The sequence below is a fragment of the Electrophorus electricus genome, chromosome 15 (assembly GCF_013358815.1).
Source record: "Electrophorus electricus isolate fEleEle1 chromosome 15, fEleEle1.pri, whole genome shotgun sequence".
NCBI lineage: Eukaryota > Metazoa > Chordata > Actinopteri > Gymnotiformes > Gymnotidae > Electrophorus > Electrophorus electricus.
The window spans coordinates 14,646,576-14,671,898 of record NC_049549.1 but is presented as its reverse complement, the minus strand read 5'-3'; the positions used below and the strand labels follow the sequence as shown (position 1 = coordinate 14,671,898).

The following is a 25,323-nucleotide window of genomic DNA, read 5'->3' as shown; positions in this document are numbered from 1 at the left end:
GCGCTCTAAAGCTCGTGCAGCTGCTCGTGATTGTGCACGCCTCTGCCAGCACGACGCGCGTGACGTTGGACAACAAAGATGGCGGGAGGAAACAGCAACTACTGGGAAGGTGAGCTGGCAGAGTACTCGTTTATTTGGATGCAAACGTATCTTTTTCATCGCGCCGAAGCAACTTAAACTTAATTTGTATTCTTTAAGATGTTGTCTGTAAAGGCTTAAGAAAAAGATTTGTGAGGCCAAGTTATGCGAGCACCACCTTTCAATTCGCAACATTAGCTAGCATTAGTTAGCTAGCCAAGCTAACGAGCTACTTGATGCTAAAATAACGTCAGTTGCGAACTCGAATGCCACGATACTCGGCTTGTCTTCTGTTCATCTGAGAAAATTAATTTTATTTATTTTCGCTGAAATGTCTGGTTGGTGATAACGTGTGTTTTTTTATGTTTTTTGGTCTTGGTGTCGACTCGTTCTCTTTAAGAAGTGAGGTACCTAGCTGGCTAGCTGACGCTAGCTTTTACTCGCTGCTCACTTTCTGTCTTTTACATGACAGGCTAAGTTGTCTTCTGAATCTTCTAGTAGTTATGGCGCTCTCTCCGGTTTCTTCTCCATTAGGTTGGGACACTAAAGGAACATGAATGGTTCTCGGACGTGATATGTCGTTAGTCTGGCACATTAACGATAACGCACAGCTTGACCTAAGTCGGTAGAGAAACTATTTAGCGTTAAGCGAGTAGGTAGCTGACTAAACGTTTCCAGACGTGTCATCCAAAATTAGCTTTAGACTGTTTTTTTTTTGGGGATAATGATGTTTGTGTTTAGTAAAATACGTATTTCAAGTTAACTGTAACCTATTGCACACTCTTTGCACTGGATGCTTTGCCTGATCGCTGTTTCCCAATTGCATTTGAAAAGATTTGCGAAAGCAGGCCAGACAGTTGGAAAATGAGCTCGACCTGAAATTGGTGTCATTCAGCAAGCTTTGCACCAGCTACAGCAGTTCTCGAGATGGTCGGCGAGGAGACAGGTACATGAGAACGTGCGAGAGTTTCAGCAATGTTTGGCTGTCTTTTAGATATTAATAGGTTAACACACTGTGGATTTCTGTATTTTGTTTCAACAGCTCTGACACAACACCCCTTCTTAATAACTCTACTCAAGACAGAATGTTTGAGACCATGTCAGTAGAGATTGAGCAACTTCTTGCAAAGGTTAGTTACCCATCAGTTTAAGTGTTGGTCTTCTGAACAGTCATTTTTTTGTTTATTTAAAAATGTATTATTTAGTTATAATACTAATAATAACTTGTATCTATAAATCTGAAGAAGGTTCTAGGTGAGTAATTGCAGTGTGCTATAGTAAGAGATGTAGAGAGATTCAAAATTGTAGCAAAGTACATAAGGTTTCCAGAGAAACAGGACTTTTCGTTTGGACTGAGGTCCTTCATCAGCTGTGCACACAAAGTGCTTCTGAATTAGTACTAATTCAGAAGCACTTTGTGTGCACAGCTGATGAAGGACCGCTGTCTGAATGAAATGTCCTGTTTATCTGGAAACCTTGCGTACTTCGCAACAATTTTGAATTTCTGTCTCTGTGTGTGTGTAGCTTTTTCCTCACACTTAGTCTGTCAACAGAGGCCTGGGAGGTTGAGGATGTGGCAGTAATATTTTCATTCCTAGGGGTGTGCGCTTATGGACTGAAATTATTGCTGTCATTCTTGGGATCTGTTGAAGCCATTCCTTCAGTTCAGCAGTCACACCCCTTAGTGCCCCTGCCACCACTGAGACAGCCATCGTATTAACTCTCCACATTCTTTCTCTTTCTACTTAGTATTTCTATCTGGTATTTCTCCAAGTTTTCATATTCGTTCCTTTGGATGTTTCGATCAAATGGGATTGCCACATCTATTACCACTGCAGTTTTCTTCATCTTGTCTAATAACATTTTGTTTGGTTGGTTATTCATTACTTGCAGTCTGAATCTGGACCTCCTATAGGATCTTATGTATTTTACTTTTTTCCCCTCCATTGTCTGAAGCTCCTCCCATTCGGACTTGGGAATGTCCAGCTCAGATGTTCCTGTATATGATCTGACAATTGCTTGTGTCTTAGTATATGCTTTTCATGGTAGCATCTTGCATCATTTACAGCATTTGACAGACACTCTTGTACAAGTGCTTTATTGTCTCTAAATACAAGGAGTATGTTTGTTTTTTAATTTTTGAAGTGTCTACGTGAAGACAGCAAAGCATTTCACTGTACGGACTGGTAGTGGGAGGGGGGGGGGGGGGGGTGTTTGTTCCACCATTTGGCAGCTAGTACAGAAAAGTGTGTTGAGGTGTGGCCATTTATCCATGATGTGATGTCAGATAGGCATGCCAAGATATGAGTCAAGTTATCTGATTGACTGAAGAACAAAATGAGTTGAGTGTCATTGGCATAGAAGCAGTAGAAGAAAGCACGTGACAATATTAGAAAATATTGAGAAAAAAGAGTTAGTTCAAGCACTGGTCTTTGTGAGAGCCTGCATGACAAATGAGAATCCTCCCCACGTCACTTGATATGAACGGCTCTACACTTGCGATGGAAAACGCTGCATGCTAAGTACATTCAAACTGTTCATTCAACTTTCAGTGTGAATTGTCATGGTAAATGAGATGAGTGCAGTGTCTGTGGCTCTCATCAGATCATGGAGACTCTTCTGGGTGAGAAGGAGTGATAACTGAATATTCAAAGCATGTTCCAGAGTTTTAGAAAGGAAGGAAAGAGTGATCCCAATTGGTACCTGCTGATACACCCCTGCTTTGACATCCATGTGCTTAGTGCTTGTTCTTGTGCTGCCATGCGATTATTTCCTGTGTTTCAATTCTGCCTTTCCTGGCCATTGGTAAGATTGTCTTGTTTTCAGGCACCTCTGCTGTTAGTCGCTGGTACATTCCATGGAGGTGCTTATTCTGCCATGGCACCTCCTCTGGCTCCAGGGTGACCCACGTCATACATCTTTGAGGCACACTCATCACATATTTATTGAATGTATTCAGTGTTATTTCGCATCTCATCAAAGACAATAGATATTACCCTTTCAAGGCCATTTGCTTTCCAGCCTGAGAATATTGGACTATGGGTGGAATACTCTGTGCGCTGTAAGCAGTTTCATGGTTGTGATTTGCTTCTAATGGTCAGTTTACTGTGCCTGTTGGGCAGGTGAAAACTCCATGGGTATATGTGTTTATCGTTTTGATAGATAAAAATATATGCTGTCATTTTACAAGGCTCAGTAAATGGTTCTTTTGTGCTTGCACAAGCCAGTCATGACTTTAGATGATGCCATCTTTAGATGCTATATGCTACTGTTTATGCTACTGTTCATTCTAGCTTACAGGGGTGAATGATAAGATGGCAGAGTACACTAGCACTCCAGGTGTGACATCGCTCAATGCTGCACTGATGCACACGCTCCAGAGGCACAGAGACATACTACAGGTAAGGGAGTTCCAACACTCAACTCCTGTTCACCATTGTGGTCAAGTGTTCTGCTTCTGCCTCATTTGATTGTTCTTATATTCTGTGACTCTTGCAAGCTTATCTTTAGATCATGATGGGCAGTGTAATTGTGTGTATGTATGTGTGTTGTAGTAGTAATAATAATAATGTATAGATATTTTATTTATTTATATATCTATCTATCCATGTCGATCATATATAGAGAGATCAGTATAGATAGATATGAGAGGTATGTGTGTATGAGAGAGATCAGTGTGTGTATGTATGTGTGGATATCTATCGATCTATCTATCGATCGATCGAGATATATATATCTAATATCTATCTATCGATCGATCGAGATATAGATATCGATCGATCGATACCTATGTACCCCTAGTACAGATATATGTATTCTTGCTTACATGTTCAGTAGGTTTTGCTGTCATAATGGTGTAATTTGATACAAACCTTCATTCTTTAAATCTTCATTCTGTTTTGTAACTTTTCTCTATAGGATTACACGCATGAGTTTCACAAAACCAAATCCAACTTTTTAGCGGTGCGAGAGAGAGAGGATCTTCTTGGGTCTGTCAGGAAAGACATCGAGTGAGTGGCATTATAAACTTTTTAAAGCCATTAGATGTCTACAGCTGTCCACTCATAAAAGTGCCATGTGTTCTTGTTGCAGCTGAAATATATAAACAAGGCATCGTGTCCATATGTAGTTAGTGTGCTGTCTCCTGATCTTCACTCTTTCCTGCACAAGCTGAAAACTGAAAGTGAGAATCCTCGCAACTGCCAGTTAATAACTTATTGAACTACATCCCAGCAGCGCTAAAGGATTTGCAATAATTATCATCTAGAAAGTTAAAGCTTACAAGTCCTACTAATTCACCTTGAGCGTGTCTCATTATTGATTGTTATTCCAATTAATTCTAAACGTTAAAATGAGCGCCATGTTGATGGGTTTCCTGTAACCGTAAAATGCAGGACCTCTGGGCATTGAGTTCAGGCCAACAGAGTCCGAACACTGCACCTCCTCCTTTGTTTACATTAGTGAGGGCCTGCCTCCTGCTTTGGTTGAGAGAAAGAGCTTTTGAATTCCTGTTTAGTCAGCATAAGGGTGCTCAGGCAGCAGTGTATTCTCAGGGAGTGCAGCATGAGTATGGGTTAAAATAACAGGTTAGGGTGAATGATAAGTGCCTCTGGGGCCATAGGAACCAAAAGGTGCTGCCCTATTTTGGTTCATTAAGAAACAATAGCGGAGTGTCTCCTAGCATCGGCTCTAAGTATCACTAAACTCCTTACAGGTACCTTGCACCAGAGGAGGATGGGCCCCCCCTCTTTGAGTCTTGGTTCCTCTCAAGGTTTCTTCCTCATGCTCTAGGGAGTTTTTCCATGCCACAGTCGCCCTTGGCTTGCTCACTGGGGGCTTAGACTCGGTCATTTGTAAAGCTGTTTTGTGACGACATCTGTTGTAAAAAGCGCTATATAAATAAATTTGATTTCATTTGATTTGCACGAAGTGCTTCTGTAGCAGGACAAAACCAGCCCTCAGTTGAAAATTACACTCTGTAAAAAAGCTTTAAGAGGCGCATTAATAGCCATCCCTGTTTTTTTTTGGTTTTTTTTAATGCTATATGTCTGTGAGGTTTGGTCTTTTTTTTTTTTCCCTTGATATTGTGGTGTCTGTACACCATAATCATATGCAGATTTCACGTTCATAATACCTGTGATGTGTGGGTATGCACGTGTGTCCATATGAACATGCTCTCTACTGATGAGGTTTATCAGGTTATGCTTTTTGACCACAAGGTGTCAGCACAGACTCATCAGTATAACAGCAATGGCTGTACTGTCACGCAGCATAACTGTTTACACACTTCTCATGCCCAGCCATTTTCCGTGTGTGTGACTGCAGAGTTTCCGTTTTAAGCACAATGACCGTAGTGATTACCTGGAGGCTTCTCCTGTCTCGCTGTGCATGTTCCCGGTGCTCCTCTCGTTGCCTTCCTCGTATCGATCCATACTGCACTGCAGAGAGCTGTGGAGATGCCAGCAGGCAGAAATGATAGCCCCTGTGTGTGTGTGTGTGTGTGTGTGTGTGTGTGTGTGTGTGTGTGTGTGTGTGTGTGTGTGTGTGTCATGTAGGTCTTTACCCTGTCATAACCTTGCTGAAGTGATTGTATTGGCTGTTTGCTTGGATGAGCCTGGAAGTTGATTAGGCTGGCATATGGAATGCTTTCCTATACTGACCGGTGTGATGGCTATTCTTCATCATCAGTTTAGTGGCTGCAAACCCACACAGAGGATGCTTTATGGCCATTGGTTTAGTCGTTCCACTCAGCCTTACATCACTCACTCGGCCCAGCAAATGCCTCTTTCCTTAGAAATGGAGTTGATCTTAATTTGTGTGAGCAATAAAGCACAGAACATAGGCTCTGGGTCTTTGTAACAAAGGGCCAGAGCTCCATGGGGGGGGGTATTTTTGCCTGCCCTTTCCAGTACTGCACTCATTCATTATTCACACTAAATGCTTTGTGTGGGAGAGTTGGCATTGTGCAGCAAGCACCCAGCAGGAAGAAGAACGCCCCAGTACTAATCCAGCCCATCTTCAGCTGTGATTAATACGCTTCACTATGGTATGCCCTCTGTGAATTCATGAATTTGAAGAGTGAAGTTTAGTATGTACCATCGTTTTTGTCTTGAAATTTCATCTTTTTCCTCTGTAGTAATATTTGTAACAATTTGTCACAGTAGCATTGTACTAATAGCATGAAGGGCCATGTATTTACTATAGGTAAAATGTACACCTGTATCTACTATGTATAATTTGGTCTTTCTTATTGAGTACCATTAGCAGGAGATCAAATTCGGAGAAGTGTTCAAAATGGGTCTTTTTAGTTTTTTTTTTGACAAATCACGACTTTTTTGGGGTTTTTTTGGTGATCATTTTATACCAAGGTATATCCCAATTATGTGATTGCTGCAATAACAAGAGTTGTTCTTATTGATGCCCTGATTCAGTGGATTAATGATTGTGCCCAACCCTCAAATTAGAAGATGAATGATCCCCATGAGACATTCGTATAAAAAGGGAATGTGTAGGCATTTTGTATGTGTAGCAACTCGGGTTGCAAAATGTGCTACAGCTCACACTTAAAGCGTTGTTGTTGTGTTAATACTTGATTGTTCAATGCTGTTTGGTTTTGTTTACCAGGACATATAAGAGTGGCTCAGGTGTGAACAACAGACGAACGGAGCTTTTCCTGAAGGAGCACGAGCACCTAAGAAAGTAAGGCCTTTCCCTTAAACAAAACAAAAAACCTTAGCAAGTTCTCAAATTGTGCAATGAAATTTCCTAGGCCTGTGCAGTGTAGCTGGTTGCACTCAAATGCATTAGAATTGTTACATTTTAAATGTGCATAAACAAGGAACTTTATGCAGAAAAATCTATATATGTTAGTATAATTAATTCATATTGGCATAATCTGTTTAATTTATATATTCTGTGTGTAATTATATATGTTTATTTATTTTATATATATATATATATATATATATATATATATATATATATAAAATTAATCTTGTAAAGGGAAAAGAGGGATGCATTTTAACACTTGTTAGATGTAATTTATTAAGTGATATTTCACAGTAAATGTAATTTGTAATAGACAAGTAAACATTCTCTTCTATACTCAGTATACTGTATCTAGGTTAAATTAGCTAACACAAATTATTAAACCTTTAAAAAGTTGCCAAAAGAGTAGATTCAATTATTAAAATTCTCTTATTATTGTGGCCTTAGCCATGGTAGGTAACAGAACATTAGATATTTCTCTAATTGAGTCACTGTCCTTGACACATGGTCACTGGTCACTGGCTCTTTGGGTGAATTTAGTGTGGAGTATGGTAGCATCACAGTGTCGTCAGTGTCAACCAACTGCAAACTTCATTTATCGGTTAGGCTCACATTGGTTGATAAGGCACTTACAATGGCATCTTCGGTAATAGCCAATTCGCTGTGGAGAAAGGTTACCTTTATGATGCACATTCATCATGTATCACACCAGATCAAGGCCAGTCTCCTCTCTTCACGTTCCTTAAAATGGGTGCTTCACTTTTGTCAAGTCACCATTAATCCGTATACTCTAACTGACTGAGTGCACTTGAGTTCAGATTTTGTACTGTATAGGCCAGGTGAACTTGACTGTGAAATTCACTGAGTTTATTTATTCTAACAAGCTGTAAACAGAAAAGATGGGTAATGGTGATTTTGGCAGTGTGTGCACTCTGGCCCACTTGTTTCAGAGCAAGTCTGCAGTTAATCAGTTTGCCAGGTGAAAGAAAGGTGTAGCCTATTGTCAGCACTTACCCATGCATATTTTAAGCATACAGTTTAGGACTAAGTGTAATTCATTGCGGCCTCAAATGAAATCTGATGGAGAATATACAGTAGCTCCAATTAAATCAGCCTTTTTTTTTTCCAAGAGTTCCAGTGCATACAAATAACCCATGTAGCTTTCTCTGTCCACAGAGAATTTAATGTACTAAACATGTGTTTTTGCAAACAATTTGCTATCTACAAATGTTATTCCATTCCAGGCAAACGCAGCACTAAATGCGTCAGACTACAGGCATATTTACTTCTGTTCTTGAACAGCTAGCGTGAGCAAATTTGATGTGGATTTACTTGAGTGCCCCTACTCCCAGTTAATCTTAAAGCGAGGATTGTGGTAGTTCTTATCTCAAGCCCATTAATTACAGACAGGTTCTCTAGGGCTTGCTTACCGCTTGGAGGTCATTTGGCCAATAGGGAAACCCATGGTGTAGCTGTAGAACTGCTGCAGGGGCTGGCAGTGTGGAGGCGAGAGCTAATGCAAAATGGACGCTAGTCTCGGGTGACTGCTTGCTGAGTGTGTGCTGCGTTGTGGTTGCAATGCTTCCCAATGTTGCCCCATACTCCATCACCCTGTCCAAAACATAGCAGCAATATTTGGAATGTCAGTGTTTTTTGTTGTTGTTTTTTCCAGTTTAAATCCACATCCGAAATGCTGGCTACCTATTTTCTACTTTAAGGAACTCACCTGTGCCATGTTCTTGTTTGAGTGGTCTCCATAGCAACAAAAAAAGAATCAAGCTCTTTATCTCTGTTTAACTTTGTTGTTTAACTCTGTGCTGTCCAGTTAAGGCACATATCTGGTTTTTAAAAATCCGGTTCGCCTGCATTTCACAGAATATCAGACATTTCAGAGAAAAAAAAGGCTTATTTGATGGTTGGTGACATTAATATGGTAGGGCCCTCCTTAAAGAAGGTCAAGCATTTAGAGTGCTATGGAACTGAAGTCAGTTATGGTTGTATTAGCCTCAAAAGGGTTGGGCTCACCCAGCCTGCTGTACTTCCTGTGTCTGTTACAATGTAGAAAAGCATGTTTATTACTTAATACTTACCAGGACATCAACTTGAATTGTAGAACTGATGAATATGTATTTTAAGCGTTGAATGTTGAGTCCTTCCAGCAAAAGAAAAAAAAAAAAAGTATCTTGGCCATTTCCTCCTTTTTGTGTGATCTCTTATTTTAGTTTCTTTTTGATTTTGTACATGTACATTGAAATGCTAAAATATGCTTAATTTAGACTAGCCTTCATTCATGTAGGCATTTCAAAATAGTATTTAAATAATGCTTTTACAAAATAAAAGTAATATTTCTCCAGTACTGAAACCAATTAATGGCAATGGAGATGTCTTTTTCAACATAACCATATGTTTAAAAAATGTTGCCTTTAGTGATCACTTTATTTTAAATAGAAGACTTCAAACAATGTCAAGTTGTAAATAATTTTTACGAAAAAATGTTGCACCTTTTTTTGCTGTAAGGTCTTAGTAATATATCAATGTAATTAATTGTAGTTATTGAAAACAACTTTAAAAGAAAGTATATCACATTTACAGTACCTCCTGTAATACAGCACCCCTGTTGTCATCGTCTGTCATGATGCTTGCCTGTGGTCATCATATACCAGTTAGGTGAACGTCATCCAACCCTTATCCTCACCCTGCTCTTTTCTTAACCAGCTCTTTTCTATCAAAGAGGATGTGACCTCTGGCATTAGTAACTGAGCCTGTGACTGGATGAATGGTAATTGAACCCGATGTCACCAGAAACACTAAAAACATTAGTGGCTTCGAACGCCTCCTTGACAGCACAGGGCACTCGGCAGGAAAAAAATAACAAGAAAGATGATGCTGGATGGGAAGCCATTACTAGCGATTACTCAATTAAATGGGGGGAAGATGGGGGGTGGGGTGGGGGAGGACTGATTAAAAACTCATTACTGGAGTTTAGACTGCCTGGAAGTGCTTTGGCCCCCTGCTCAAGGCCTTCAGCATCACTGAAGAACAGTTTGTAATTCCCATTGCTTCTCTTCTGTCGGCTCCGTCGTTGTCTCAGTAGTGGGACACCCAGAAACTAACTGACTTGTGACTCAGCTGTCAGAAAGCAAATCTTTGCTCAGAGAACACTAAATTCAAATTTCATTCTTTTTCCTTTATGATGGGCACTTCTGGTGCTGTTCTCTTCAGAAATAAACATCTTCTGAAGGTGCATCCTCTTCATAAGAACTTCTCCCCCACTTCACTGCAGTTTACATTTTGGACCTATTTGACGAAGCCTGTCACCCGGTTGTACCACCTGATTTGGTCTTGAAGTTGCACAGTTCCCTCTAACTTTGTTCTTCAGGATGCAAATGCCAAGAGGGTATAAAACATTGAGAAGCCTATCACACTAGATGTTAGGTGAGTCATTTCAAACTGAAGAAAATTTTGATGACTTCTGTTCTCTTCACTTAGTCCTGTACTGTTAGTTTCAGATTTGTATACGATGCACATAGTAACAGGTGAGAGTTCTGCAGGATCTTGTCTGTCTGAAATCAGGCCCTGCTATTAATGTTATATTGGCAGAATCCATTAGACATTTTCTGGAGATGCAATAATGGCTGCACTTGTGGTGATTACAGCTTACTGTAAAATAACAGCTGATTTCACTGTTCTGCTGAGAGAGTTTTGAGACAAATGGTACATCATAATGCTTTTCCCACAGTAAATGCTTTCATCTGAAATACCAAATATAGTGACGGTGGAGAGCCATGAGCTCACATGGTTCTGGGAGCTGGCTCTTCACCTAGTGCAGGCTTCCAATATGCTAATGTAATCGTAATGCTTGGGATATTGAGGGAAGGTTGAGCCTTCCTGTCCCACCCCTGCAAGACTGGTGCAGGATTCAGCACAGTCACTGTGGTTGCTTGTAAAAGCATTTTAGAATCCCATTAACCATGATGATGTTCTAGAAATTACCATTACACTGCTTGATCAGGGCCTGATTTGTGCTTTACTCGCCAGCAAACCACTGACTTGCTTAGGCTACATCATGTGGCCATCATCAGTTTATTCTGTCAGGTCTTAGGACATGCCGACATGACTAAAGGATAGGAGACGGGTAATTGCCTATCAAAATGTAGAATAGGTGTTCTGTATTTTTAGTATTCTTTGGTGTGTGTGTAATATTTTATTTATTTATATATATACACACATTTTTTTATTTATTATATAGTTGCTGACTGTCACATTCCCATGGGTTCTATTTCTCTTTACATAGCACTAATTCCTGAATAGTGCTGACTGCGTTTCTTTTGCTTAGTGTCATGGCACAGATTTCAGACACCAGGGGAGCAGTCAGGCTTGGGTTTTACTCACAGCTGAGGTGGTCTGGAGGTGAAGGGACTCCACTTGTGGTAGCATGAGCCTTGGCCCGACTCTTCAAACACAGAAGGAATGTCCTAAGCTAAGAGGAGTCTTTCAAAGTCATTCAGAACTAGGCTAGTGGGGGGCAGTGCAGTGCAGTGCAGAGCAGATGGGAGATGGATGTGGTTGTTGTGTAGCTGCATGCTGAGTGTGTGCTGCGTTTCCCCTAATACCATCAGCCTGACTGCCTTACTCTTGTTATGGATGATTGATGTGCCATATATTCTGTTCATTATTCATTCAATATTAAAATTTTTTTATTATAGTAATTTAATTGACTCAAATATTCTTACACAATAGATTTGCTGTCCTTTTTGTAAAGGAATGATGGCTTGATGAGCTTGACTGTGTTTTGCTATTATTATTGCTCAGATTTGTGTTTAACTACCCAGTTCCATTAAAAGTACATTTCAGTTCAGACTATCTTTTGGTCCAAACCCTTCATTATATTTCCTTTAATTTACCTTGAATGCCATTTCTATGAAGGCCTTCTATTGTAATAAAGTTATTGTTCATGCTACTGTCAAATTGAATAGCACATGATTTGTCATCTCAATTGTTTACTGATCTAAACTATTTCTGTAGTACTGTTTGACCTGTGTCCTTACTGCATGCACTAGTGACCTGTGCAAGCCTGTATAAACAGAAAAGGTTTCATATGACTTTCAGAACAAAACCTGAAAAAGTTAGTCTTACTAGTTACTTTAGAGGGCAGTGAACAACCTTGGATTTGTTACACGCTACTTAGAATAAACTTTTTGGAATGCTCCATGTAATCAGCCACAGGAACATTCACCCTCTGTTGGCAGTCTGTGCCAAGCACACCTGTTTTTCTATTATCTAGCCCACAGTTTCCTCTCCACATCTCCTTGTTGAGGTGTAAAACTGAAGTGTCCCGCAGAGGAAGTGATGGAATGCCCCGCAAAACATCATGGATAGAAAACTTTGCCACTTCCATAGCACTACACCCAGCCAAGAAACCGGTTATCATTTTTAAGAGTTAAAAGCTTGATTATCAAGATCTCTCTTGTAGATGTATCACATGAGCTCCCGTCGTGTTAATTCACTTTAACAAGACATCCGTCTTAATTGTGGCATGTTTGGGATTATAAGTGACGTCTTAAAATGCACAAAGTGTATGAGGCACTAGTGAGAGGCTGGAGATTACAGAGGAGTTGTGCAGCATTAGCACAGCAGATGGGGCTCGGTAGCCCGGATCCAAGCAATTTTTAAACCCCCCCCCCCCCCGTCAACTCTGTTGAGCTGGGACATAAATCTCTCCCTGCACGGACTGCCCTGTGGCAGATAGGTGGGCTTTTCTGATGAGCCGGCGAGATTCTTCTCTCGTCTCAGCTCTGGGGTGGGGGGTGCTTGTGATGGAGGAAGAAGCGAGAAAAGACTTGATGGTGGTGGAGGAGGAGAACACTGTGGAGATCACATTTTGGTGTAGATGTTATGCTGATGTTGAGCAGCAGTCGCGAGTAGACGGACGCGCTTGCTCTTGTGCCGAACACTCAACAGAACATGGGTGGGGGGGAATGTTTAAATTCCAAGATGTCCCAGGTGTGTACACAATTTTTTCTTAGTTGTCCTAATATACAGTTGCAATTGTTAAGCAGTTATTTGTGTTAACATTCTGTTTAGGTAACAGTGTCACTAAAATTGCACAAATACAAAATATTATAAATGAAGAAATACCAAGTCATAATTACGCAATTAATTCCACTGTCATTGTAAAGGGGAGTTTGGCAAACTTTAGTACGTCTGACCTGTCTTGTCAGAAGATCCCATTGTGGCAAACTGGTGCAGTAACCCTAAACCCTCAGTTTAATTTCAATAACAAAATCACCATTTGCATTGTTTGCAGGTAGCACCAAAAGATCATGAAAGCTGTTTTAGGAAAAACTGTGACCTTGAAATAACTGCAAAATACAAGGTAAACAATGAAGGATAGTCAATGTATCCAGTGTTTTATAGCGTCCAGCAGCTCCTACTATTCACTGATGTAAGGCAGGTCTGGACCAGTGCAGACCTCACTCCTCTGAGTGATTTCATCTACACTCATGATCTGAAATGTGGTAGTCCAACCCATTCCCAGAATCTTCTAAAGCTTTCTGCAGTAGTGAGTTACAGTATCATCTGCTGAAACATTGCACTGCTGAAGACCTGCCAATCTCTCTCTTATTTCATGAGTCTTGTTCATCATCTAGGAATGCTGCAAGCTACAGCGACTTCTAGGAATGCTGCAAGGTACAGCGATTTTATATAAGTAGATCACCTGATCTACATGTTTCTGACTAGTGGCCTGTATATGCTCTTAGCAATGGAGCAGTATGAGTAACTTCAGCACTGTTGATTTTTGAGTCATAATTGTACAGAATGCTTGATTTTGTGATCTAATGTTTGGCTCTGGTTTGAGATTCCCCGTTTCTGTAAGAGATCTCCTAGGCCCTATCTCAGTTTGTGTGGGGTTTTAGGCAGCACCTACAGCATATCAATGCTGGCCGGATGACTGAAGTCAGACAGATGTCCAGAAGCACACTGGCCAGTTCCTGGCTCCAGCTTCCTGTTATTGTAGCCCTTTAGGACTTCCAACTATCATCTGAAGTACAGAAAAGCTGGAAAACCTCTGAAAGGGTGGCAGCTGTCTAGTTGCACGGGTGAAGTACACGGCTACACCTGGCTATTCTCCCTGCTGGGCCTGATGCACCCGAAGGCTGCATTCTTCACAATGAAGGAACGGTGACAGGATTCACGCTGATATTCTAATGATATTCTAAAAATGAGCTGTGGGTTTAAAGGTTGTTTCTGTCCCCATGTCAACACTGAAGAGAAGCTTTTTCAGCTACGTCTGAGAAAGGGAGAAGCCGGAAGGATGAGTGGCTCTGAGGGTTGAGTCGGCGTTCTGCTAATGACCGTCTTAATGTCTGCAGCAGCTCAGACTGGCAGTTTGGAGTATGCTTTGTGCTGCCTGAGAAACTGCTGTCTGTGCATTCACATGAAAATGCACAGCGCCAGCCCCTGACATTGTGTCTGTCCGTTCTGCTCTGAGCTGATAGGAGTCCAGTAAATCTTTCACCTAAGTCTCATCTCCACCTATAAAAACATGAATCAGAATGCTCGTCTCCAAGTGCAGCGATTTGATATTTTCTGCCACTGGCCCCTGCATTGGACAGATTTACAAGCCGATGTCTGTAATGACAGATGCTCGACAGAGTTTCAGTGTCTCCTGCTACTCAAACAGATGTCCACTGATGTGAGAGTACAAAGAACAGGCGCTTTACTCCAGCTGGTGCTGCAGTCATTGTCAGAATGATCTGATGAAGTATTAGCCATTTTCCTTGAATTGAGCTGTCTTGTAATCTCATCAAGCATAGTTGCACAGAATTCGTTAATTAACCTAGGTTAATGTTCTCTCCCTGCCTGTGGAAATTTCCTAGATAGTATAACTTTTAGGTTTGCTTAGTGGTTTTAGAAGGTACTGTCTGTTCAGGAATATTGGAAGTCTGGCAATGTTTCAACAATATTTGTAAGTACCGTGTCTTTGCTAAAGGCATACTGAAGTAATGACTTTAACCGTGTGTGTGTGTGTGTGTGTGTGTGTGGGTGGGTGGGTGGGTGGTTCCTTTCTCAAACATCATCGATCCCAATTGGGGAGTGAAGTGCTGAGTACTGTTTTTGAAGAGAACTAACAGAAACCCAAGTCTGAAGGAGATGATGTATGTGCTTCTGTGTGCGCGTGTATTTTCAGAGTGTGGTTTAGTTTTGTAGACTTTCTGGTGCAGAAAGAAAGCACAAGACTTTCTTGTGCACAAGAAAGCATGCTAGGCCCACCAGATGCCTCTCATGTAGTTGTCTGAGACCCGTGTATTTCCCTGTACAAATGAGAAGACGCTTGCGATCTGAACCCAGGTTGGTCTGAGCTGAGTAGTGCGTCAGCCCCGTCTTCCCGCAGAGACCTTTCAGAGTTATTAACCCCACTTTTTAAATTACTTATTCCTTAATTACTCATTAATAATGGTGACTGCTTCTGCTGTACACCTCTGCCCCTATGATGGTACGGACAGAAAGGTGTGGTTTTTTTTGGTTTCACACAAGATGAAGTTCTCGGTTCCGGAAGCATCAGGCCAAGCCAACGGCATCCATAACCAAACTTTCTTAAACTGGCCTCAGAAATGAGCAGGCCAGCTGTTCAATAAGTTGAAGCCTTATTCATCTCTCCCTTATTCATCAATGACTCCCAACGCCTTTTTAGAGTTGAGTAAATGTGTCACAATGGGTATTTGTAATCAAACTACTATATGTAGTTGGAAGGGTTTGAAAAATGGAAAAACTGCAGAGTGGGTGATAATGTTCAGTTTACCTATCACTATCTAAACTATTTATGTATTTACATTATTTTCATGGATTGTTGTAGTGCTCCCAGTTCCCTGAAGTCTTAGGAAAATTGTGGCAGCTTCAGCTTTCTGTCATTTGTTTTCCAGTCAGTTCCAGTGCTATGCAGTCACATGTGGTGTCATCATTATCTCCATGCTCAATAAGTTCAGAAAAACAAAAATCAAAAACAAAAGGTTTAATTTCTTCTTTTTGTAAAATCTAGTTTAAAATGCCTATTATACAGGGCCTTGTGTACTCTATATAAGATGGCAAATTTCTTGCTACTTGCAGATCACCTTAAGAAACATGACTGGTTAGCCAGGTTGTAGGGGTCAATTTATAATCAGTAGAGCTGCAGTATCAGAGGCTCCTGGCAGTTGGCTGTATTTTTACCTCCTTTTTGATCATCATGGCTGATTTTTGTTTGTAAGACAACTTTTCAGCTGATCAGAGGAGTTTAAGGCACTCTTTCAGTGCCTTTCCCTGGGAAGCTCCCACCTTTACTCTCATGGAGCCCCATTCTGGGTGGGTGGGTTGTGGGTTGTTGGTTGTGTGTGGGATTTGTCACCCTGCGGTGTCCTGATATCTGGGGAAAGTGACTGAGCCCATTAGACTCACCGCTCCATCTGCTCTCACTAAGCATGGGCACTCAGACACTGTCTCTGCCCAACACAACTGTGTTCTGGAGAAACGGCTAGCACACAGGCGTCAGGGATAGAATTTGCCATCTCGTTTTAGCGTGTGTAATCAAAATCTGAGCCCTCAGGCGAGGCGAAGCCCATTTGTCTGAAAGAACGTGGGACTTTTTTTTTTTTTTTTTTTTTTTTTTCCCTAAGCCTCCTTGGTCTCGCTGGCCCTGAGAGTTTTCTCATCTAAAATGATGAAGGGCATCATTTTGAACCAGCGTGGTATTCCATTTCCTGCTTCCATAGCTCATTTTCAGAAAGGAAGAATGACTGCAGCATGGTGATGAGGAACCCCCCTCCCATACAGACGAATATCTGAGCTGTCAGCTCATTCTCTTTTTCACATGGACATGATGTAGACTTGTATGTATTAGACTTGGTTAGCAGTAGCTAGCTAAGTTGATACACACACCAGAAGAGAAGTGTGGGTGGGGGGGTGTGGGGTTGTTTTGTGTGTGGGTTTTTGTTTTTTTTCCTCCTTCCCCCAGTTTAATTTATAAAGGTATTCGAAATGGGTTTAGGTAGTAATAGGATTGCTTTGATATTTTTTTAGAAGTGAAATTTGACTAAAGGGCAGTGTTTAAAACGTGTATTACTTTTCGCTGTACTTGAATATTTATCTTGTTTCATTATCTGACAGAGCAAAGGTAAAGTTATCCGATTTGGGTCCAATGCAGGTTACAGAGTTAATGTTACAAAAATAAGGTGCAACATTTTATTCATTTTCTTTTTTTTTTTCAAACCCTGTCCTGTAACCCGTAAGTTTCTTCCCATTAGTGCTGCGCACCCCGTTACTCCCTGTGTTTACCTTTACCCCTTTTTAAAAATGTGCTCTTTTTTTGTTGTTTTTTTGCTTCTTGCAGCTCAGATCGACTTATTGAAGACACAATAAGGTAAGGCTGATTCTAAAGACATTGTTCAAAACTCACCAGACAGCTTGTACAGACTATACTGGTGTAATGACTGTTCACACTATAGTTGTCATAAAAAATGTCTTTTTTTTTTTTTTTTTTTTTTTTTTTTTTTTAAACTGCAGTATGTTGTGTTTTATCTAATACTCGAATCACAGCTAAACCAATACTGTTTTTTAGGCCCATTTCCATTAGCAGAGACCTCAATCAATGCTAAACATCAAACCACTGACCCATTACTTTGTTGGTTCTTTGGTACCATTAGATTACTGTTCGCGATTGGGCTGAAAGCGGATCCTGTCTCTTAAGTGAAGCTAGCAGAAAAGCTTTCTTGGCAGACATTTATTGGTTTCTTTGTTTGAAACCCCCAGATTCCACTTTGTACAAGTCTGTCCCACATCCACAGTGTATCACACACCAGCATGCACATCTAATGAATACAAATCTAAACATAGCATGAAAGAACATTCTTTTTTTTTTATCCAGTGCTCCTCCTGAGAGCCCATGGCTTGGCTGAGAAAATAACAATTAACGCATGGGTGTGTGCGACTGGAGCCCTGGGAGAGGGCCTTGGCCTTGACCCAGCTCACATTTACTGGGCTGCTGGGTGGTCCGCAGGGCTGGGGGAAGGTGCTCTCCCGTGGTGTGACTGGGCTAGCGCACAAGCCCAGAGGTCTCCTTTTGGACTCCCCAGCCCAGCCGCCCATGCCTTGGGGAAGCCCAGCGGAGCCAACTGTTATAGGTGCTTAATTAAACCGGCTCCCGAGCCATACACCTCTTCTCAGCCTTATCCAAGCAGAAAATTGCACAATGTCGGCAGTCAGCAACTGCTGCACATTCTCCCCCAGCAAGGAGCCACTGAAATGACATTGGGACTTGTTGTTAAAGGTTTCATTGTCGCTGTGGTCCCTGGGGAGTGTGGGTGCTCATTATGACAATTTAATGATGCCCACAAAGATCTCCTAATCAAGATTCTGTCCACCACACCCAAACGTTTTAAAGTTATCCATTCTGCATGTTCAATTCGTATAATTTGGTGGCTTGTGATTAATAGCCAAATGGTGAATGGATAATTCAGAACCTTACCACTAAAGTGCATGTTGTCTTGGTGAGCTTCAGAATGCCAGTGAAGAATTAGACACATTTTGAGGTAAATGATAGGTGGGGAGTCAGCACCAAGCAACATTGTCCTTTGTAGGTTTGAAAAGTGGTGTACACAGATGGACAGTGTAATAGTTAATTTAACACGAGCTGCAAATTTCCCAGGGCAGAGGGGTTAATGGACTAACCCAAGCTGGGAGTGTGTGAGGCGGTCGAGCCTCTGAGAGGGAGGTGTCTGCCGGAGAGGTCCCTGTGTGCTTCCCCTGTCCCAGTCCTCAGGATGGGGGCTGATGGTGCAGAGTGTCTCTAGAGGAGCTTGGAGAAGCCTCTGATGAACTGCACTGAGACAAAGGTCAGGTTGTTTACAACTGAGGCCACCAAGAGAGAATGCTCCAGGGGCTTCTGGACCCCAGGAGGGTGCCATCATGTCTTATTTGTTGTGTCATTTGTTTGCATCAGTAAGGTGTGGTGTATCTGACCTAATTTGGCCTTGTTTGTCACTTTAGTGTTTTGGGTTGTATTAACTGCAGTGTCAGCGGTTTGTGTTTGAACATTTTGTAATGTCAGTGTAAACTGGCCTGGTTTTCAACTTGTACTTCACCAATGTACTTAGACTTGCCTTTGATGCTGCTATTGAAGAAATATAGAAATCTAACAATGTACCTGTACTGTGTTTTAAGCTGTCAGCTTAATGGAAATGTATGACAGCAAACTCTGTTTAGTGTATAACTACTAAAAGACATTTTACATTTACGGCATTTAGCTGACTCTTTTATCCAAAGCGACTTATAATTATGACCAAGTACAGCTTGAGCAATTGAGTGCTAAAGACCTTGCTCATGGACCCAACAGTGGCAACTTGGCAGTGGTGGGGCTTGAACCAGCAACCTTCCGATTACAAGTTAAGTACCTTAACCAGGGGTTTCAGTTGCAAAAGCTCACAGAATTTGGTATACGTAATTTGACAGATGGTGCAAACTTTGTTTTAAACAATCACTGCCTATTGCCGTTGCGCCCCGTGTCCACCTGCCCCGGGGGATTGGTGCTGACTGGGCAGCAGTGGGCCCAGGACTGCAGCAGAAGCTTCAGGTGCCAGACTATCACTTACGCCGCCAAGCCTGCTGAGATTCGAACCTGAGTGAGCTATAGAGTCATACTGCAATTTAATCCTCTTCACCAACAATGAGAAAGCAGGAGTCAGCTGAAGAAGACAAACAAGTGCTGGCTCTGAATTTGCACAACAGTTTCAGTCCCTGCATGCACAACAGGCTCGTGGATGTAAACAGAATGCAGGGCAGCAGAGGTCTTTGAAGGACTCTGCAACGGAAAAGTTCTACTGCCGGAACAAACAGGCTGTTGTATGAAGTCCTCAGTTGTATGTGGATGTGAGGCATCTCCTGTGTAGAGCGTCGTAGGAAATGAGTGTGTAATGGTGGGTGATTCTTCTCTGGGCTGTTTGCTGCAAGCTGTGTATGGGCAGGAAACAGTCTCCTGGGGGTTGGGGTAATGTAGTACTTCCTTTTCCTGTCTGAGCTCGAACTTTGTAGAAGAGACACATTTGCTCCTTTTAGTGGAATGAAGCATGCCTGCGGTTGTGGTTCTTGTCTGCAGCCATGACTCATTAGTGAGGCCATTACAAGTATGATATCCCAGATTGCTGTTAAACCCTGCTCTATTTCTTTATTTTTCAGCATTGCAATGGCAACCAAGGAGAACATGACATCACAGCGTGGCATGTTGAAGTCCATTCAGAGCAGAGTGAACACTCTGGCTAGTATCCTTGTGTGTGTGTGTGTGTGTGTGTGTGTGTACTTGCAAGTGAGAGTATGCGTAAGCCTAAATAACATCTAGATGTTAAGCTCAAAAGATTTCCTACAATTTGGGCAGTTGCTATTTATGAGATGTAAGTGCAAGTTACACAGAAATGGGAGGTAAGCATTTTTGGGTAAACAGTTAACTTTTAAAACACAATTATCACACTAAGTATTAGTGTCTCAAACCAGACATTATATTTGTCCATTTAACCAACCACATGATTGTTCATAACCGGTAAGATGGTTGCTGAAAATGTCAAATGTCAAAATTCAGGAGGAAGAAAATGGAGGCATATATGAAAGAGCAGGGATTTAAACATCGTTTGACATGAAAAGGTTTTAGAAGTACCTTGTTTTTAGGATACGACAACCTTTTGAATTCTTTCCTTTGGTTCCTTGACTTCCTGTAAAAGATCGGTTCCCTGCCATTAACAGCCTCATCCAGCGAATCAACTTGAGGAAAAGGCGGGACTCGTTAATTCTGGGCGGAGTCATTGGCATCTGCACCATTATTCTGCTGCTTTACGCATTTCACTGATTGCCTGAGGATCTGACCCATTAATTTTTGGGGTTTTCTGCAAGCAGTGACAGGGCCTTGGAGAATAACCTCAGTGACAGGACCCTGGGGGCTATCAAGCAGACTCCCATTCGGCCTAATCAGATAACAGGATTGATTGTGGCCAGTATGGACTACCTTACTTGTATTTAGCAATGGGATGGATGTAGCTCATACAGCATTTTTGTTTTTCTATTGCAAACACGCTGTTCTGACACAGATAAGGGACTGGAGACCAAATAACTAAGACTAGAATGGTTCGGTCTTAAAGAGCAAACTCTCACATGGGTTTTAAAGAGGCTCTCTCTGACAAAGCACCAAAAAATTGTGCTGTCACTGTTGATTATTGGGGTAAAGAAGATTTTAACATGTGGCCCTTTAAGTGAAGGGGGGGATGTTCTTTATCTTCTGTACCTTGTGATTTAATAAATTATTCATATACGGGATATTCAAGTGTCACTGTAGGCGCTTCTAAAATTTTTATGTTTCAAAGATTTCTAAACTTTCTTAAAGATTTACTTTTTGCAGGTTATGGACAGCTTGCTGTCAAACTAAATTTATTTGTAGCACAAACGGCTATCGTTGGCCCAAACCCTTGTGTTTCTTCTTTGTGCTTTGGCTCAATGAGTGTCAGAAGGAGAAAGATACAACCATGTTTCTGCAGACAGACATGCTACGTGGTGGCCCGCACTGTAGCAATCTCCTCTAAATGCGTGTCTAAGAGAGAGGGCAACCAGCTGCATGCTTTATATACCAGAAGAAAAGAATGGGTCCACAGACAAATCCACCAGGATGGCATCTAAAGGTTTGTATCCTAAAAAAAAAAAGTCTGAACTGAAGCAATCAGAGGCACTGCTTCATCAACATCTGGGATTACAGCCTCCTTAAGAGTCTGCTGTGTGTAGCTCAAGGAGCTTCACTCATTGCTTTTCCCACTTCTCAAAATCTGGAAGCCTGTCAGATTTGGTTCACCATTGGTACAAATGGCAGGCAACAGGTGGTGGTGCATCCTTGTTTTTCATCATTTGCTTCCTTATTTGTAGGTTGGGAGTTCACCAGAGATCATTTAGCACTCATCAAATCAGGTTTTCAACAACAAATTGCTTAAAATGTTAACCCTTCTCTCTAAAGTGATACTGTGTCCATCCTCTGGAAATGTAGATTTCTAAAAGATTTTGCAAGTCCTGAGAAAGGCGAACATTCATCTCTGTCTAAGGTGAGCTTCATGTCCGTGCTACATGTAGCTTGACAAATGATCCCCACTCCCCAACCAAGGCCTGCATAGCACTACTCATTGGCATAATTTATTTTTGATGTCTGTCCCAGTTCATGCAGTATGGCCTGTACTGATGTTCTTCGAGCTGGTTAAAGCGAAGGTGTCTCATGCCCTGGGTTTTTGCATAGGCATACTAAGGCATACTAAGACAGTGCGTTGCACACACTAAAAAAAGCTGTTGGAGCAGCAGTTCCGCGGCAACTTGCCAACTCACTTGTGTGAGGACATTTTTTTGGCTGCCCAGGCCCTGTGGCACTCCTTTTGGGGGTTTATCTAAAGATTGCAGTCTCTCACTGTTTCTGCTCAGTACAGTTGCTAAAGTTCAGTAGAGATATTTAGGCAACATTCGTGGTAGTATATCAGGAGAACTTTAGACAGACCTCGTATAGTAGTGGATGGTTTGTTCGCCAGTGGTGTCTGCTGAGGAAGCCACTTTATTCCTTCTTTCTCTGTAAATGCTGTATATAGTGAGTTATACACTGCTAAAGTTGTACTTTCTATTTTATGCCTCTGTGGGGCTGTCCAGTTACACTATCTAGAGTTTAGGGGATTATAACTGTATAGCTTGAACTAGATCTTCAATCCTCTTATAGGTTGTACTGTCCTTGCACAAATCTCTCACATGTTGACGTACTGGGAAATTCCTTGAATGCAAGATAGTTAGTGGCAATTTAATGGCTTTACAGTGGTGCTTGAAAGTTTGTGAAGTCATAAAAGTAGATGAAGAAAATCAAATTAAACAAATGAGAGAAAAAAATATATGGATATTTATTAATTAAGGAAAATGAGCCAAAATTAGTTGCGAATAGCCAAAGTGTGTGTGTGTGTGTGTGTACCTTTTGCTTTCAGTATCTGTTGTGACCCCCTTGTGCAGCTCCATACAGAATAAGTCCAACTCTGGGATGTTGGTGGGTTTCCTCACATGCTTCTACAACATTTGTAATGGATTAAGCCCAGCACTTTGACTTGGCCATTCCAAAGCATCAGCTTTCTTCTTAACCATCCTTTGGTAGATCAGCTTGTGTGCTTAGGGTCATTGTCTTGCTGCATGACCCACATGTCGTGATATTTTCATGTAGAATTTGCAGATATAATTCTCAATTTTGTTCCATACAATGTCTGCAAGCCATCCTGGCCCAGCCCAAACCATGATACCGCCACCACTTTGTTTCACAGATATGATAAGGTTCTAATGTTTGGAGAAAACACTGCATTCCAGTACATCACTTCTCATTTAAACCCAAAAGTTCTGTTTTGGTCTCATCTATTTGCAGAATATTTTTTAATTGTTTGCTGGCTTGTCCACATCATCTTTAGCAAACTGCAAATGTGCAGCAGTGCTCTTTTTGGAGAGCAGTGGCTTTCTCATGAACAATAACACTGATTTAACATTGACTTAATGTTAACTCATGATCACTGACATTGACCAATGTGAAGTCACTCTGGGTTCCTAGGTTCCTTGGTTCCTTAGACCTCACAGACTACTGCTCTTGGACTGGTACATTGTTGGTCAACCACTCCTGAGGAGGCCAACAGTGGTTTGTCCGTTTGTATGCAATCTGTTTGTTTGTGGGTTGGAAGTTTTTTTAATGAGAGAGTTTTATAACATATTCCAGCCTGATGATCAACTTTTTTTCTTTTCTTTGAGGTCCTCAGAAATCTTCTTTGTTCATGCCATGATGTACTGTGCTGTTAACATGAGACTTTGAAAGTTCCCTGTTCTTTAAATAAAACCTGGCACCCAAGCACACCTGATTATCTTACTGGCCTGACACTAATTCCATCTTCAAATTTAACTTCCTAGAGGTTCACATACATTTGCCACTCATTGGTATGTAATATTGGATCATTTTCCTCAATAAATAAATAAATGACCAAATATAATATTTTGCCTCATTTGTAGTTCTCTTCATCTACTTTTAGGACTTGTGTGAAAACTTGAGACGCCTTACACCTTTTTTGGTATTTATGCAGAAATTTAGAAATTTCCAAATGGTTCACAAACTTTCAAGCACCACTATAAATGTAGTGGATGTAAAGATTTTTTTAGGTTTCACTTGGGATCCCATCAGGACTTCAGGAAGGCAGTCATTGCTTTAAGATGCATTTTGTCTGAAACCAGTATATCACATTTGGCTCACTGATTTAAATCGTGTGTATGGGTGTGGAAAAAGTGTCACACTATAACCCAGCAAGAAGTTGGACGTGACGGCAGGCACCGGGCGTTGACAGAACGCTAAATCAGCTTTTAGCCTGTTAGTCAGGTTCCCTGTACTCATGCGTTCCGTCATAAAGCAGCCATCCTGCTGCTCTAGCTGCTTAACCCAATGTAGGGATGTCAGATTGTGTCACATACAAATAATGATAAAATGTGTTACCCGGCACCTGAGAAAAGCATGCACCTTTTTGCTTTTCACCATCAATCACATCAAGGTTAATTGGCTCCTGACTCCTTTGGTTATAATAAACCATTGCCAGCCTTTATTGTTAATTTCTGCCCAGGTTTAAAATTGGGAGTTGGCAATAGGAACCTTGGCTTACTTTCCCCTAAACACCAGCAAGCTTTTGACAACTCGAAAGATTCTGATCCTTTGATGTGGTTATTGGAGCAAGACAACCATGTAGAAGTAAATGTCATTGTAGTCCTCTCAAGGTGATGTGTGGAGATGGAGAAACCGTCAGCAGAAGAGACACATAAAGGTGTAGCACATAGCTACATTCTATACAGGCCTAACTAATTTAATGTGCAGCATGTGTGGATCAAACTCAAGATTGTTTTATATACATTTTCCCTGAGGATTATGGTTATAAATTTCATTGTGATTTGACAGTGAACTGTTCAGTCCTGAATGCAATAAATGCTGTTAGTTTACTCCCTGCGTTATGCATAGGTTATGGCCTGTTTTCATCTTTCATTAAGCCAAAGACTTCATTACTAGTCACCTAGACGTGGGTTCAAATGTTCCTATTCTGCTATATCTTATTAAAACAATTCTGTTGTAATGCTGTGTGCTTATAAATAAATTATTAATAAACTTCACACTGTGATTAAAGCCTAACATTCTAAAAATGAGAATCTAGTGGAATTCAGTTGTCTGCGCATGTGTGTTAGTTTGGGTTGCCTTGTAGCCAGGAAGAAAGCTGTTCTGTGTGGATCAGACAGATAGGACTTTGTAAGTGAATTGCAAGTAGTCTTGAGTATAGTCATGTGTGTGCATTTGAAAAGAGGCAAATGATGTAGCCTTTCAGATTTCTTTCTGCACCAACTGTCTTCTGTAGATTTGTAGTGGTACAGAATCTCCACCATAATGAACAA

General features: G+C 41.2%; 1 protein-coding gene across 1 annotated transcript; it reads left to right on the top strand.

The window, feature by feature from the left end:
• The first annotated feature begins 69 nt into the window (after positions 1 to 69).
• gosr1 (golgi SNAP receptor complex member 1) lies at positions 70 to 24,932 on the top strand. The gene is made up of 9 exons (XM_026997707.2): positions 70 to 109; positions 913 to 1,024; positions 1,121 to 1,208; positions 3,372 to 3,479; positions 3,997 to 4,088; positions 6,703 to 6,777; positions 17,213 to 17,242; positions 20,053 to 20,135; positions 20,589 to 24,932. Exons 1-9 carry the CDS (start codon positions 79 to 81, stop codon positions 20,711 to 20,713), a joined length of 744 nt encoding a protein of 247 aa, XP_026853508.1. The 5' UTR covers positions 70 to 78; the 3' UTR covers positions 20,714 to 24,932.
• Positions 24,933 to 25,323: the final 391 nt, after the last annotated feature.